Here is an 18,071-nt window from a genome sequence, read left to right as displayed (position 1 = left end):
TCTGATCATGATAATATGTCTAACTATGAAATAGCTCTCAATAGCTCTCACCAATAACTCCTTTTATTTTTATTTTTTTTATGAGTTTGTGGTTTAAATTAATCTACAGGCTTTTATGCCTGTAAATGTGTTTGGGGTCTGCTCTGACATGGAAGCTCAGGAACATGAACTGTAAACACATGCACACAGTGCTTGTGAAGATACCATGGGCTTTGCCCAACAGATATAATTTATGATGACTGGATTTTATTTTATTTTTAAGCAGAAAGGTTATTCCCAACAAGGTCTCTACACCAGTGTTTCACAGAGGAGGAAGATGATCTTTCTAAAGAATTTAACATAAAAAGCCTGATGGGGAATTTCAAAATGAATTAAGGATGAAAGGCCTCTGTGCTCATTTGAAGCTTTCTGAGTGCTTTTTAAAAACTGAACCAATTGAACACGTCAATTTGCCTTGAACCCCAAACCACTGCCTCGTGTAAAGAAATTTCCTGGAAGAAACAGGAGCGTTCTAGATGAAAAAAAAAAAAAGGCAAAAAAAAGCACCTTTCTTCCTTTCTGATGAGAGGAGAAAACCTTTTGTTCAAAGCATTTAATTGAGCTGTGTTTTTTAACTAGCTGTATGTTTTATAGCAGTTAACACTCATGTCACAGCCACGCTCCTCTAGAGAGCCTGCATATATTTCTAAAAGCACAGAAGACAGTTTCTCCAGTCATCTGAGCAATTTCAAAACATTTCTGAAGAGAAAGAAATTACACCTGAAAAATGTCTCCAGTCGATTCCAATAAAAGCCCCGTGTTAGCCTCCAGTTATTTGTTTCACTTCAACTCCAGAGTGCCCAGACAGGGAGGCTTCTGGAAGCCACTTCAAAATGTTCCAATCGTGCAAACAGGCTCCATTTTAAGAAACCCTTTTAGTGGAGATAAATAATTTCTGTAGAAAATAAGAGAAGAGCACAGCAGGGGCCCAAGTGCTAATCAAAGGACACAGTGCTTCAGGAAAACACCCTTTCCAAACAAATTGTTGGAGAACTGCAACAGTCCAGGTTGTACTGCAATAACTGCAAGCACATGCTCTTTTTTTTTTTTTTGGTAAGATTTGGGAATTTCATTCCTTCTTTGATCGATGTGCTCCAAAGCTGAAAACCCAGAAGTCATTTTTCCAAAAGGATTTTTATTTGAAAAATAACAGCGCTGTCATTTTTCTATGCATCATCTGGGGATGTATTACTAATCACATATATATATATATATTTCCCTGAGTCTTCCTCTGAGTGGAAGAACTTAACACTGCTCATTTTCACTGTTGGAAAAGAAGAAACCCTCATGGGGCTGGAATTATTTGGTGAAACTTTGTTAGTTGTTTAACCAAGATGGAAGTACAATAGGTTTTTTCTGGGTTTTGCTTTATTTGTGGGTATTTTTGTGGTTTTTTGTTTGTTTGTTGTGTTTGTGGTTTTGGTTTTTGTGTGTGTGTGGTTTTTTTTAATTTGTGAATGCTATTTTGGATTTTTTCTTACTCAGGGATGTGCTTTCCATCAAGGTCACAATCAGGATGATCCCTACACTGAATTTCAGTTTTTACTTTGATCTGTAGTTATGTGACTACTTTAGGAAAAAAGTTAACAGGAATTCTTAGAGATTAAAATCTCTGTAAAGCATCTGATATAGGGGAGCACCTCAAGCTCCAGCAAAATGGAGATATTTGTTTGGGTCTCAAAGATCTACTGAAAGCAGAAAGCTTTCTGTAAAAGTCTTCTATAATGGCTTCCTTAGCTCCAAGTATGACTATTTTCCCCACCTATATGGTTACTGGCTTCTATATAAATTTTACAGTAGTGCAGCCAGCTGTTGGATCCTGCAGGTTCAGGGGAGTTTTGCTGCTTTCCCTGAGCCCAAGGGCTGCCCTGACTGGGACAGGTCATGCTGTGGCACCACTGTTTGTACATGGCACAGCCACGGGAGCTGGGAGCAGATTAAAGACCCCTCAAGTGCATCATCACAAAGCCCACCGTGCTGTAAAATCACATCATGGAATAAAACCACTATTCTAAAGAACTTGTAGACCAAATCTAAAATGCCCCCCTGCTCAAAAACCACGCCCCATGGAAGTCCTGCTCGGAAAAGCGCCCTGGGATTCAGGCAGAGCACTGTCTTTGCACTGATTCCCTGGGAATTCCCTGCAGGACTGTGACTGCAGCAGGAATAGCTGTGCTGCCTCTGGATGAAGCCACCTCCCTGGTGTTTGGGACTGGGTGACATGCAGCTGCTCACACTGAGCTGATGGCCTGGCCGTGTGAGTGCTTCCCAAGCCCTGGTGTGCAGGACCACGTTGTTAATTCACAGCAGCTCCCAGCAGGATGGGAAGTCAACCAGGATGACTTTGCACTGCGGTTGCTGGGGAAGGCTCATCCAATCCCTTCCACTGAGGCAGCTGTGGAGGTGATAATCACAGCTGGAGAGGTGATGGGAAACATCTGGACAGGCAGGACAAACAGCAGAGCTGTTTGTGCAGAGAATGTAATCCGTGCACAGAGGACTCGAGGTGAAATTACCAAGACATTTGAAAATCAGGACACGAATGGAAATTAAACACTGAAATTCTACTGAAACTCAGTGTGCTGGCTGTACTGTTGCACCTCACTCTTCTTAAAAATCCCTCTCCTTATGCTTTTGAAACAGCAGCACAGTTAATTTGCAGGGGCTGATTTAATAGCTGTTCCCGGGCTATTTCTCGTTTGTGTACAACACGATAGGAAACTTCAGGAGCAGATCCACAGCAGGAACTTACTTTAATGACGTCTTCTCCGGAGGACTTGCACTCCACTGACTCAGAGATGTCTGTCACAGCACTGTTCTCCTCAATGGACACCACTTTGATAGGCACTGCCACTGTTTTCCCCGTGAGAATCGCTGTGTTCAGAATCTCCGTGTCCTGTACACAAAACAACAGTGCTGGTCAGGTTAGTTCTCAGTGGCTCAGGATCTAATTTCAGGTTAGTTCTCAGTGGCTCAGGATTTAATTTCAGCTTCAAATAGGTGCAACTTGGTAAAAGGTAGTAAAACCCCAGTTATATTTTATCTGCTAAATAAGCACAGCCAGTGCTGAACACTGATAAATAACAAACAGCATGACTGCAGATAAATTCAGTCCAGGCAGGCACATCACAGGTATCTTCTACTTTGGGGCTTTTCCTAATATTTACCTTCCAAAACATGAGTTCAGAGCTTTTACTAACATGGACTTGACTGGCAATGTTTGGGACAGGATACAAGAGCCTCAAAAGTAAAAATACTGCTCTTTGAATCTAAGCCCATTGCGAAGACAGGACCTCTCTGTGAACTCTGTATCTGGAACTGTTTCAAGATTATTTAATTTCCTCTGATATGGCCAATGAAGCAATGTAAGGAATCCAGAAGGAGTTAGTGATGCTATTAACAGCAGGGAAAAATAACGAGGAAATTTGGAGTTTGAGCTGGGGTTGAGGCCTATAAAAGCCTCTCAATGCACCATCGACTGAGCTAACTCTTCTAACTCCTGAACTGTTTCAGCATCACCATATTCCCAAGACTCCCATGCAGGAAGAACTTCAAAGTTTTCTCCAACTTCCAATATAAAGTGAATAAAACATTCAGCAAATTCCTCAGCACAGAAGTCATGAGGACTGCAGCCACTGATGTCAACAGCAGCAAAATGGGGCACTGATACTGTTGATACTGTTTTCAATTCAAGTTTAGTGAGTTTGAAATTTAGGTCAGATTTTCTTTTCATCTTGCAACTTGTTATCTCTCAGGTTCTCCTACAGCTCTCATAAGAAATCCCATCAAACTTAAAAGAAAATGCTAAAAAAGGAATGTTGACTGTTACAGAAGCGTAAGAACCCTAAATTATTCCTATTGCATATAAGAAAATGAAGCTACTCAACACATTAAATCAGAGCTAGATTTTTAAATAACATTATAGGAAAATCCAAGGCCATTCCCAGGAACTCCTAACTTTCAAAGGCAGAGACCATCCCCATCCATCCTCCTACAAATTATGCCAGGTACTCAGCATTCAATAAAGTACTGCAGTGAAAGGTGTGCCTTTTGGAGCTTCACTCCTGTCATCCAAAACTGAAAATTTTGTTCCAAAACTATTTATTTCCACGTACTGGGATTTTGATAAGTCCAGAAACAGAATGCAAAGGAGCAGATCTCAACATTTGTGGAAAAACCTCCCTCAGTAACAAACCCAACCACTCTTCTCTCTGCAGACTTCCAAAGCAACAAGCACTGAATAACCCACATGGGTTCATCAAAAAGCAAGCTCAATGTATTATCCATTGTGCATTTTGGCTACTGCAAGTATTGTGTGTCCTTTAAAATTAATCTTTTGTCTCAATTCCTTAAAGCTTTATTTTTTGTGTCTCTGAGTGTTGAACACGGCGAACTGAGGACTCCAGGGCAAAGGAGCAGCAGCAGAGTTTGTGGAAACGACAGGGAATATTTTCAGGCTATCTCAGCTCTGCTTTGAAATTATTGTACTCAGATCCAGCTTTTCTTTAGCACCTGATATGTATTACTGATACAGAAATGTGATTTAAAGGGACAGGTTCAGAGGAAGAGAAATACCATAAAGGAATTTCAGATATAAAACATACTCTGTGGCTTGGGGATTTACCCATGTTTGCATTTAATGTTAATTTATGAAGTTCAGGACAAATCAGAAAATCATAAAACAAAGAAGAAACAAGCCTTGCACCACTGCCAAGAAGATAAAGACCTGATTATGCAATGAGGTGAAACTTTTGTGCCACAAGCAGCAGAGTAAAACCATCATCCAGGTTTAATTCACAACAACCCGCCTGGGAGTTGCTCCAACTCCCTCCAGCTCAGCTTTGCTCATCCCTGCAGCACTGAGCCATCAGGGGCCCCAACATGAAATCAAACATGAAGAAAAAGAGGAGGGAAGTGGGAAGCCCAGCAGACACGACCACGAGGCACCCTGACCCATCCTGTGCTCCTGATTTCCCAGCCCTGGGTGTCCCCAGGAATAGAGCAGCTGCCCTGGGCATGGCCAGACTGGCAGCAGTGTCACCCCCAGTCCTGTTTGCTGCTCCACCAGCCATGGATGGCTGCAGGGAAGCTCCCAGCCCAACCACAGCACCACCACAACACCCAAGGACAGGATTAAATCCAGTACTGGACACAGGGTGTAAAAAACCAGGAAGCGATAAAGATAAATGCAAGTTGCTTCTTTTCTGTGGGAGCAACAAATCCTATAAATAATGGACAGAGAAGAGTCAACGGGAGAAGCTGCTCTCAGAAAAGCATTTGGGGACTAGAATAAGTCACAAACTAGAATAAGTCAGCACTTGCACACTGCTGAGGTTAAAAGCCAAACCTAAACCAACCAAAGAACCCTCCTGCAGAGAACTGTACAAAGAGGATTATCACCTGGAAGAGTGAGGTGCTCCTACACAGCACTAGCACGGCCTCAGCTAAAGGACTGTCTCTGCTTTTGAGAATTATACTGCCAAGAAAAACTTTCTCAAGTGAAAAGAAATAGAAAGGAACAAGGAGAATAAATCAACAAGGAGAAAATAAGATCAATAAGGAATTACTGAAAGAATTGGGATTGTTTAGACTGGAAAAGATTATGAGAAAAGATGTTTACTGTCTCCACAGGCATAAAAATCTTAAAAAAATGAGAAAGAATATAATGCTTTCCATGTTCATGGACAGGGCCTGAGGTAATGGGCTTAAACTGCAACAAGGGAGATTTGTGTGACATTAAGGCAATCTTTATTATAACAATAATGATAGAGAACTGATGGAATAGGTTGTCTAGGGCAGAAGAAAATGCAGTCTAGCCTGAGAGATCTTTGAAGAACAGGTTATCCATCATTCAGAAATAACACAGCTTCTTTCAGTCAGGTAGAGGAGGAGAAGGAGCAGATGATCTCTCGTGGTTCCCTTCACCCTTTTATTTAAGTAGCCTCCATTTCTTCAAAATGGAATGATCACACAATAACCCCTATATCTTGTGTTCTAAATAACCCCATCCTGCTTCACCCACCACAAATAATACGATCCTTCTCCGCTGGACAAAGAAAATGATCTATACCTTCAAAATGGAAACATCTGACAGGTAAATGTCACTGATATTCCTGCTTTCTGCACTGTGTGGAGCAGAGCTGCTGGACCAATTGTTAAGTAATAATCTGTCACTTCCGTGTCTCTCATTCCAACAGGTCATTTTTGATGTATCTGAATTCTAAGTGGCTGTGGTACAAAGCCATTACTGCAAAGGTTCAAAAACCTTTTCAAATTTCCCAAGACCTTTCCGGAGAGAAGACAGAAAATTTGGCTACTGGGACATTATCAGCAATTAGAAACCTCAATCTCCTGCCCTTTGCTAATGGCTTCATTAAAGGAAGCAGTGTGCATATGAATGAATTTATTTTGATTAATTACCTCAGAGAACGCATCTGCCCCCAAAATTGTAAAAGGCATTGTTTGTCATGATAAAGAGCTACTGAAATTTTACCTCCCTTCTCTGTAGCACAATAAGAACATCAGGAATTTCAAATTCATGATGAGCAAAAGGAGATGGAAACATACTGTAGATATGATCTAATGGCTTCATAGCTGGAACCATTAGAGCCATTAGAGATCCTCAGCATTGGGAAGCAGTTGGTACCCACCCAGCTACAGCTCTGGGCAGGAATGGAAACCTTTTGATTTCATCTCCACTGAAAGCAGTCATAACTCATGGGTATTACACAGATTAAGAAATCCTGATGTATAAGCAATTAATATATTACACATGATGCTAAAAGCAATTCTCAACTCTGCCACTTCCCCTACTCGCCCTGTAGGTGCCCTGGGCTATTCAACTGTGATGGTTAAAACAAACAAAAAACGAAGACCAAATAACAAAGTCTTGATTCTATTGTCTTTTTTGTTTAGAACTAAAACAGAAAGGTGTGTGTCCTGCGTCCCTGTGGATGGAACAGCCCTGTGGCACAACTTCTGCCTCCTCTGGTTCCTTCGTATGGCTGTGATAAAGCCAAAGGCTTTAATGCAACAGAGAACTGACCCACTGTCTGCACCAGGAGCTTCAACAGCACTCTGTCTGTCTGTCTGTCTGTCTGTCTGTCTGCTCAGCCATACTGAGCACTCTGGACGTGCCCCACAGACAGGGGGGCTCTGGTTCAGCACCAGAACCTGTTTCCTGCACTCTGCCACCTCCTGCAATACCCCTGATTATCCACTGATAAGCAGGAGCAGTAGCTGAATCCTCAAGGAAATGTCAAGCAGCATTAGGAAAACAATTGTTCTCACAGCAGAACAGGAAATACAATAGCTGGTATAGGTGGTGATTTCTATGTTTTGTCTTTAAATGCTGTATTCTATCCTCCTTGCAAGCTAATTTGGGAGTATACAAACAAGATTACTAAGAAACCTTTAGAGAGACTAAGAACTCATTTAAAGTGTAGGCACTTTTCAAAATCACAATATCTTGGCCACTTCCACGTTCTTTAATTTTTAAAATCCCCCAAGAACTAATCTACTTTCTGTGCAGGCAGCAACTGAAGTTTTAAAATCAGATTTATTTTGTGTGACAAAGACTGAAAGCATCTGATAGCAATGTTTGGACTTGTTCCCAAGAAATTCAAACACGGGGAAAGTAGTGTAGAGTAAATTGAAAAAACAGAAGAAGGATGAGTTGTAACTAAGCATCAATATCTAGTTTGGAAAGAAGTTTCTGTAAGCGTAATGCAAACTCTAAAAAAGCAAGGGTTGGCACTTCCAAAGTTGAAATGGAGAGCCTCACATATAATCCTCATTAACACAGAAGGGAGATTTGAGCTCTGAGCTTTGGAAGCCTCAAACTGTCTTGGCAGCCTGAGGACTGAATTCCAAGATCAGCTGACTCTGATACTAAGTTGGTTTTCTTGTATGAAGAACTGCCCACAAACTCCCAGTTAAGATGGTTCTTTCCTATTACCAGGGCATCTCTTCAAAGAGTACTGCATAGGAAGGTAGTAATTACTATTTAAACATATTTAATTAACAAACAATGTCAATAAAAAACATTTTTTCTTGTTCTTCTAATGGTTAGAGGACAACTCTAGTGGTTAGGCTTAAGGAGATATCAAAGGAGATATTCAAAAGCAAATCATTGAATTCTATGGGTATGAAATTACTTTAAAAATCTATTGCTAGAATTCAGTGCAAATATCAGCACCCTCCAGGAAGTCTCCAAGCTTTCTTCCTTGGAGCTGATGTTAGGACTCAGAGTACCATTAACTTCCATGCATACTCTTGTCTTGCCTATGTCAGAATTAATTTGGATAAAGCCCACTAGCACTAATATTGGTCTAAATATTTTCTTCCACAGCTGCACTCACTGTGCTACTTCACAGACAACTCTGCAAAACTGGTTTTCAGAAAAATCAGTACTTTCTCAGAAAGGGAAAATACTGTCCCTAAAGCCAATGTATTCTAGGCAGAGCTGAGGAGCTTGTGCTCACATTTGGCCATTCCAAGTTAGGTAATCCTATGATCCTATGGCTGACTCTGCAGAGATCTCACATTTTATTCCATCCCTGTTTCAGTTGGGGAACTTCCACTGGTGTCAGTGGGAGCTCTGTGCAAAGAGCAAGAATACAGAATATGAGCCTTAGATGCTTGGATTTAGCTGAAGAACAAACCTTATGCTCATCCAACCCCTCAGTCATAAGAAGGCAAGCATTCAGCCATGACTAATTTAGGAACTAATTCAACATTAAATTGTGGCAGAATGAGGAAACAAAGTGACAGCTGTTTAATTAAACTCTAAATCCGATTAGATGGTGTTATCAAGAGAAATCCATGGGAGCCTGAGGTCATGAGAATGGTCCTGTTTACAGGCTGGAAATTCTGTAAGTGGAGCCTCACAGAATGATGTTAATCATAGCTTAGCATTTGGATTTCTCCCTCACTCAAACACGCCACCTCAGGAGTAATCAAAGCCGTGGCGTAGATGTGAAGGAGTGACACAAAAACACCACTTATGTTTTAATTGCTAAGGAAATTTTCTTGAAAGAGTATGTGGAAAAGAGGCTTTGGTAGCACTGCCTGCCTTAAAATCAAACCACTACTTGTCTTATGGAAAAAGGACAGAAGCAGCAAGTCCTTGACAGGACTTGGGTCGGCAGAGACAACGCCTACAGAGGAGAGCTCCAGGAGCTGGGCTGTGCCTCCAGCTGCTGTTCAACCCATCACCCTGATCAACAGTGACACCTTGCCAGCACAGTCACAAGGGAAGAAGATGGAGATGTGGGAGATGCACCCGTTTCAAACACCACAGACAATCTCCTGAGCAGCCCCGAGTTGTGCGTCACCAGTTTCAGCGGCACCTCGGCCAGCGGGTGACAGAGCTGAACTCACTGCAGGCAACTGTTGTGCTGATTTGTGACCCTGGTGAACACAAGGGCTGTAGATTCGAGTTATTAATACTGCTAAGATTACAGCTGATTAACGAAATAACTTTGTTAGGCAGCAGACTCTGTTTATCTACATAATCCTATGATTAACAGTAAATTATACATTGTGCTTTCTGCCAGCTGGGTTCTCTGACACTCCACATCCACAGGCAGTGTGTACAAGAAGGGAAAGGAGCTGACATTCAGGTTTAAAATTCTTAGCACGCCCTTCAGGAGAGCAGGAGTGTTTCTACAGACCAAAGAGTTTGCTTGGTTGAGGATTTCCCTGAGGCAGATTCACCCTGTTGGCAGGCACTGGGGAAGGGCAAATCTTCTTGTCAGATTTTGGGTTGTTCTTTCACTTGATTCCAATGCTACTGACCCATCACATGTAAATCCTGTTCTGCTTCATTCATCAGTTTATAATATGAGGGCTTTTATTTCATGAGTAATATCACACTACAAAAAAAATGGGATAATGCTGTAAAGCAGTAAAACTTAATAGCACCCCTCAGCATTCAAATGTGGATCTAGATGGAATCCAGGTTACTCCCTGACTCTTACTCCATGACTCTAAGGTCCCTACTGGCAAGGAAAATGTTAACTAAGGAACAAATTAACTGTGTTGAAAAATCAGGCCATTCAAAATCTACGTAAGAAACAGACTTAAAGAATAAAAGTTGCCATTTCAGCAGTCTCTTTCTTACGAGGACAGGAGAACAAAGGATCTCAAAGTTTCTTTTGGATGCTAATTCTTTCTGTCACACAACAACACTGTGAGGTATCTTCTCTTTAATAAATCTGTTTTTGAATCGCCAACCACGCACACGGCACAGAAATTAAGGACAACACCTGCCCTGAAGAACAAACAACACAGAAGTCAAACACAGCCAAAACATCTCCCATGGAAAGACCCAAAGGTGGAGGTTGGCACTGTTCTGTCCCTGGCAGGCACATTTGTTTGAATGCCTGTGGGACTCCAGAGTCCTAAAGAAGGGGAATGGAGGAAAGGTGGAAACAGGGACACAGGGAAGGGATTCACACTGACCTTCCTCACCTCCCAGAAGAGTGGCTGTGGCAGGGAAAGCCCACCAGTGCACAGGCTAGGCTGGGGCCCCTCACTAATTTCTCCTGCAAGAAACACAGTGGCAGCTTCCTGGGACCAGAAGGAGAGGGAGCAAATGGGGCTTAGCCAGGATGGGAATTTTTGGGGCCCAGCAGAATCTTCCCTGTAGCTTTTGTGAACGATGTAATTTATGACAAAGATCTAAGTGTCTCTTCAAAAGGACAACTCAGTGTTCTGCACATGCAATGCCCTTTTAATCAACGATCCTGTCTCTGTTTAGTCTCCATATTGAGATAAATCTTAATTACTGGCCCCCTATTTTAGCAACAGACCGTTCCATTTTCTTCCCTGCTTGTACAGTTTTCAAATACCCTGCCTGTGGAATTTCTGAGTCCTGATAAATTATGCTCTGCAGACAGAAAAAGGGGAATGTGGAATATATTAAGAGACAGGGATGCAAAAAAATACCTTTGGATTCTTGGATGACTAATCCACACTTTCCTAGCAGTGAATCCACCCTGTTAGCACTCAGACATGCAGAAGGGAACATGGCCAATGATCACTTTGATTTAGCAGATGCAGGCTGTGTTGCTGAATGTAATTCTATCATCAGTCAAAAGTGAGCATCCCTTAAAAAGCAAGAAGGGACTGGATCAACTAATTGCTTTGTTCTGTTTACAGTTAATGGCATAAAATGATGGAAAAACGTTATAAAGCCATTAATCAGATCTGTGCATTGGTATGAAGGGCACATTGACCCAAAGTCACATACAGAGGCCTGGACTCTACCCAGGTTGTTGTCATGATAATCTCACTTCTTAGTGCTTGTAATTGTCAATAAAAAATTTAAAATCTTATCAGCATAACCTTCCTGTTTACAAAGGCCATAAATGTTGTTCTGGTTGGCAGAAAAATGAGCAATGGTCACACCCTGGTTTATAATCAGGATGAATCCGCCAAAAAGGAGAATGAGAAATTTTGCTTTATGCTGTGGGCTAAAAAATGCCCCTTCTTCAGAGCTTATGGAAACAGAATTATACTGGCAGACGAGGCAGCTTCCTACGATCTGCTGATGAGGGATAACCAGTCCTTCTCTTCACTTCCAATGTTTGGAACTCAGTGGAATGAAGAACCCTTATTACCCACCACAGCCAGAGAGGTACAAAACCTCTGAAGGTCCTGTCACTTCTTCCACTTCTGAACACCTGAGAATCGAATTCAGATTCCTTTTAACAAATTGGTTTCAGGAGTAAATATTTACTTCTCTGTATTTGTCATACTAAATTTATCATATGCAGTTCACAACACCAATTCAAAACTTAATTTTGGATCTGTAATAGTTTGCCACAGGCACTGAGACCAACCAGGAAATCTTATTTCCTCTCCCTTGTGGAATCAGGATCTAAGCACTTCCATTAATATTTCTACCAGTAAAGTTCCATTCCCTGAATATCAATGCTACTTGTATTTAACATTTCTCTCAAAGTAACCCCATTTTGGCTCCATGTGATAGCTGGATGTCAATATGCTGAGCAGTGACTATAATGAGGGACTGTTTCTACACCAAGGAGGTAAAAGGCAACCAGATCAACTGACTGTCAGTTCATCTTGGTGAATAACTGATTCTTGTTGTTTTCTGAACATGTCTGGGAATGAGAAAAATCATTCTCATGTCATCTGACACAGGTTTGGTTTTGCTTTTCTTGCTGAATAAAACACTCCAAAAATATTGAGGTGTTCTAGTTTCCCTTCCATTTTGTTTTCCAAATATATTTTGGGGAAATACATAGCCCCAGTGTTCTATCAAAACAAAACAAAAAAATCAAATTACTTTTAAAGTATAAACCAGCAAATACCAATTTAAATGGCTCTTCATTTGATCCCCTGTAGCTTTTAAATTTTTTTTAATATATAAACCCCTTGTTTTCTTTTACCTTAAAACTTGTCTTTACCTCCCACCCTAAATTACTCCGACAAGATGATCCTACCCGATAATGTAACCCCCCAGGTGATGGGAAATGCAAATTAATAAGGACATGAAAGAAAATCAACCCAACGTTTTCATGCTTGATTGTGTCTTCCTTTTGCATCTCAAAAGCTGCAAATGTGCACAGTTTGTCTTTTGTGACTGTCTATCACAATCAACACGTATCAACAGCGACTGAGCCTCTGGCTGGAGGCCCCTCTGCTTTGCAGGAGCTGTGACACCAAATTCAATTAGGAACAGCTCACTAAAAACCCAAGTATTACACTAAAGCTATCTCTATTTTCTGTTGACTAAAACAGATATGTCAGGATCCAGTGGCCAACGTGCATTTGCAAAGAAAGATGGTACTTCCTGCTGTGTGGAGGAAGAGTCTGTAACTGAAAAATTACTTCAAAGGAAACAATTCTGGAACCACTTAAAACGCAGAAAAAGTTTTAAGGACAACTGCAGGAGATGGGAAGCAGAAGCCCACATTTCATCTTTCTATAACCACTTAAAATATAGAATAAGGACGTAAAGGGGACTGGAGAAGATGTGAAGCAGAAGCCCACGTTTTATTTCTCTAACTAAACTTAGAGGTAAATGAAAAAAATCACCCTGATTTTTTAAGGGATGCTTCTGTGTAACTACCTGCTCCTCTTTGTGACATTTCATTCCTTACTTTCAATATTTTGCTAAATTGACTTAGAAATGAAAGCACTTATGTAGGAAACACACCATCTAGAGAGAGAAAAAATTGCAGTTACGGTTTGAAATGTGAGTGATTACCTGAGATACTCCAACTCCAGCATTAATGGTTATTTTTAGCATAGAAAATGCAAACAGATGAAAAGCTGTGAAGTGACAGGTTAAAAGCCTTTATTCTGAGACCAACACACTTGAGAACCATCACTGTTGCTGCCTCAGAGCATTGCTACTTATGGATATAAGTATACTTGCAGATGCTTATGAATACACTTACACTTGATAAATACAAGCAATAAACTGTCTAAGTCCTCTTCAAAACTTATGCTTTTATGCATTCATGCCATGCATAAATTATACCCATTTCATCTACAGTAGACATATGACAATGTCTACAATGCCTAGTCATACATATAATTTTTTAGCTAATAAACACCCTTAGAAGAGAGCTTGGAAAACAGCAGAGAGAAAACATATTCAGAGCATTAGCTCAGTGAATGTAGCTACTTACAACACTCCCAGGAAAGGATGAATATTTGTTACAGATACCAAAAGCCAGGCCAATAAAATAGCCCTGGAAACTGCAACACATTCTATCCTTTGTAATCACAAAAATAGCTTTTCATTTACTCAAACATCCAAGGAATAATTGTCCGAGGAAGCTTCGGGCTATGATGAACACCTCTCATGTTTTCTCCATTGCTGAATGGTCCTATTAAGTTTATCACAGATGGGAAAGGAAATATTGGTAAAGCCTGAATGGGAGAGAAAGGCAATAGCCACCTGGTGATCTTATAATGGACTAGTTCATGGATGCTTAAGCAGCCAAGGCTGGAGCTCTATATTATTTTCTCGCTGAAATAATTTCATGGTTTACAGTTCTCTTTCGTTGCATAAAGACTAATACATGAAACCTGTCAATTTAAGGGTATTTTCTCAAGGTCTGTCAGTCATTTACTTTCCTTTTTCACCAGTCTGAGCAAGTTATTTGGAAATGGAGCCCCAGTGAAACTGGGTTTGCTCCACCATTAGGCAGAACCAGAGCAGCTCTGGTGGTGCCTCCAGTCTGTGACGACTGTGGGGATAAAGCCGGTCGTAAAAAGGCAATTTGCATTAGCAATTTGAAATTCTTCCCATGTTCATTTCAATTAGACCTGTGGCCCCTGTTATAGAGTTGGTTTTATAGTTATAATAATATTGCTGTAATAGCTGTAATCAATAGGCAGTTGCAGATTGAAAATACAGAAGCATCTTAGGACACAAGAATGTGTGCACACACAACACAGGCTGTATGTATGTGATGTATGTGTAGATGTGAGCACACAAATACATGCCCAGCTATAATGGAAACAAGACTAGGAGGCCTCCTGTGTTAACAGAAGCCACAAACTTGATTACAGGCAGATAGAGGCTGTACTTTTCATTTTATATATAACATTTTTCCATCCCAGTTCTTTCTTAGCATAAATATTTTGCAAACAATTTTTTTCAGCCTGACCCTGCTGAAATCAACAGTCATTTTCAGTAAAGCCAAGGTCCATCCCACCGAGCATTTCTTTGGAGTAAACCCCAAAGAATCCCCACTAATGTGCTTTCCTGTAGTCAGACCCAAGCACTTCTATAAACCTCTGCTGACTTCCACCCAAAGGGTTGGGGTCCTACTCTGACAAAACTGATGGATGTAAGTGGCCATTAGGCTAATAAGACATGATTAGAGGGGGTTTTCCAGCACTTAGTGATGATCTGGATCACAGGGATACTTTTGCTGTTGTCAGTTTATCCCTTCCCACGTTGCAGATGTTCCCTGTGGTTGATATGAAACCACCACCACGGGTGGAGGATGGACAGACAGTGTTTGACAGCAGCACAAAGTCATGCTGGGCAGCAAAGACGGGGATCTTAACATGGTTTCTGAAAGATGGGAGTCAAAACCTTCAAAAAAAAAGCCTAAAGAAGCCCTTCAGTGAGGGCTTGATATTTACAAATACTTATGTACACTTTTTAGCTGCTTCTGTTTGTAGTGCATTCTTCAGCAGCAGCAGGAAAATCTGCCAAGGAAGTATATCCTTTGAGAAGGTAAACTGCACACTGAAGATACCCACATAGTTACAGGGAAAAAACCCAAACAACAAACAAACAAACAAACAAAAAAACCCAGGGTATTTTTGGAGACGTGCTTCACAGCAGATCCAATTCCCAGTCTGCAGCTCTGGGAAAAGACTGAAGTGTCTAAGAGCAGAGTGCCATTTCCATGCTCTCAGGTATCATGCCTGGCCTCCAGATGCTCTTCCACAAGGGCACAGGTCTCCTGTAGGTCCTGTGTCATGCCTGGCAGCCCTGAATGGATGGCTCAGACTCTGCAGCATCTTTAATGGTATCAGACACCTCCCTGCAGGCATCTGGATCACCTCCTTCTTGCTTCCCCCTGAATTTTGTGCAAGTTTCCAATCTGCCTTCTTGTGCTTCAGCTCCCCCTGTACAGAGGGGCTCTGCCCTCACTCCATTTATTAACTGTGGAAGTAGAAACTCTTTTCAGTCAATGAAATTTGATGCCTTCTACAACCTGTAACTGGAACTTCAGGTGGAGCCCCCAGATTTTACTGCATAGGAACCAAGTTTTATACAGTGTTCCAAGCCACATAAACTATTGATGATGAATAACAAAGAATAAACTATTCAATTTGGAAAATCAAGGTAAAATGTCATCTACCCTCATTGCCCCAAGGGATGGGCACTGCACTGATCTGAGTGTGGGGTGGTCTGCACTCTACAGCTGGGGTGCAGTAATTTTAAATGCTTTATGGACTTCAAGGATTAAGTCCTAAGGACAATGTCTCGTTTTAAGTAACTGGGGTACTGCAAGATACATGGATGATTTTTATGGCCACTGTGGAGGTTGTGAACTTGTTTTATTTGTGTAGATTAATATGTCATGGATTATTAATTAGTTACTTTCTCCTTCTAACAGACAGTATTCATCTCCTACAAGTTCCTAACGGTCCTCAATTTTTGTCCATGCTCTTGGCTGAAGTTTGTGGATGTCAGAACTCTATTTAAACCACAGCACAAGTGAAGCAGGCAGATTCTGCTCCAGTATTTCAATTTAATTTAGTCTATTTTGAAATCAGCAAGAGAATATTTCTACTTGCTCCTTTCTTATATTGGCTGTACAGTTTTAATTCTCCATAAGCAAAACCTGAAACAAAGACACAACAAATTCTTACGACACTGCTATGAAAAAGTAGTAATAAAAATGCAGAAAATAGGCATTATTAATTCTTATCCTTGTACCTATAGGATTTTTCCTTTTCAAATAGTTTATTGATTTCACTGACTTCATAGCGGGTCCACATAAGCACATAGAGGGCAGGAACAAGATTATTTGCACTAATGAGAGCAGATACTGTACAGACATCAGAAACTTAGTGCAGCTAAAAAGATGAGAGAGTGACACAGGAAAATTAAATTATTGATCAGACACATGTCTGATAGGCTGGTGGCCCTTATATAGAAACTGAACCTGGTATATATCTAGAAGAAGGCAAATTAAATATATACAGTATGTATAATCACAGATTCAATTATTTCCTCCTTCCTCAAGCAAAAACAAGTTTTACCTTCAGGGGTTGCTTGTCAAGATCCTGCTGGCTGAAAGCTCCTGGCTAGAGAACCATCCTCAAAATAGGTTGCTATGATCATTGTATAAGTCACGGATATGACAGACAAAGGGATCAAATCCATTTGTTTAAAGCAGTATTTTAGTTGTTAGCATAACCTGGAGCAAGCCCAGTGACCATTAACTTTATCTGAGCATCTCACGGCAACTTACAACGCTGAAAGAGACTTGAAAAAAGATTTGTGCACTTGAAAGCTTGGCTGTTTTTTCCAACTCTTGGATGGCCTAATAAAAGACATCACCTCGAGCCACAAACCTTGCCTCACTTATATTTTTACTCTTCAGGACCAGAACGGCACTGTCAGTATTGAGGTTGGCATCCACGTTTAAGCAGGGAATTTTCCTTCATAGAGAATGACCCTGTAAGCCAAATACTTGCATTGTAACGTAGGAAATATGAACCACTGTGACTGTTTTAAACCTGCTGTGGGCCTGAGCCAAAGATCCAAAAAAAGAGGCAGAAACCAACTCCAGACCTGCGGCTCCCGGTCCACCAGACCATTCCTGTTTTTGCATATCAGAGTCTCCCAGTGTTTAATGAGTAGTCCATAATTTGAATGAGGTAAGAGCAGTGAGGAGGAATTACTGAGTCTCAAATGACTTATTTATTACCACACCAACCTCACTCCTGAAGATTCCAAGCATCCTTAAAACATATGCCGCAGGATACCTGGTGCCAGCTGGCAGCTCTGCTCTTTAGTCACTGCTTTTCAACGCTTCCAATTGACATTTTGTCCCAGATCCAGAATCTAAAACAGAGTCTTCTCTGCTGGCTCAATCCAAGCAGCAAAGCCCTATAAAAACTTCTCTTGCTATTGGCACACAAGCACGTAGCACCCTGTACAAAATGATTCAAGAGTACGTCCGGGTCCAAGACTGATCTCTTTGGTTTCTGCTGCTGACATAATATATGCAGCAGGAGGCCTTCTACCTTCTGTTAGCTCTCCAAAATGAGAACTCAAGATCACAAAGAGGTTATAGCAAGCCTTTTGGATTTCAGCCAGTTGTGCACCGTTTCAGAACACAAAAGGAAGAGAATTCACCTTTAAATCACACAAGGTGATTTTGTCCACCATCGTCTCTCCCCATCCACGTCCTGGTAAAGTCTGGTTTATGCAAATGAAAATAAAAGTGTTATGCCAAGGTAAAAAATGTCCACATTAAAAAAAAAAAAGATAAAGTGGATCTCCCTGGAATGGCACA

General features: G+C 41.0%; 1 protein-coding gene across 1 annotated transcript in view; it reads right to left on the bottom strand.

The window, feature by feature from the left end:
- The window catches only part of TMEM132C (transmembrane protein 132C), a 198,607-nt gene that overhangs the window by 25,195 nt on the left and 155,341 nt on the right, over positions 1-18,071 (bottom strand). The window contains exon 5 of the mRNA XM_051785437.1: positions 2,792-2,935. Within this exon, the coding sequence (XP_051641397.1) occupies positions 2,792-2,935 (144 nt within the window). The remainder of the gene's footprint in view (positions 1-2,791; positions 2,936-18,071) is intronic.

Source organism: Manacus candei, unplaced genomic scaffold, assembly GCF_025592945.1.
Source record: "Manacus candei isolate 608988 ecotype Guabito, Panama unplaced genomic scaffold, ASM2559294v1 h1tg000020l, whole genome shotgun sequence".
NCBI lineage: Eukaryota > Metazoa > Chordata > Aves > Passeriformes > Pipridae > Manacus > Manacus candei.
Note: the sequence above shows the minus strand (reverse complement) of the source record. Positions and strands in the feature narration are given on the sequence as shown.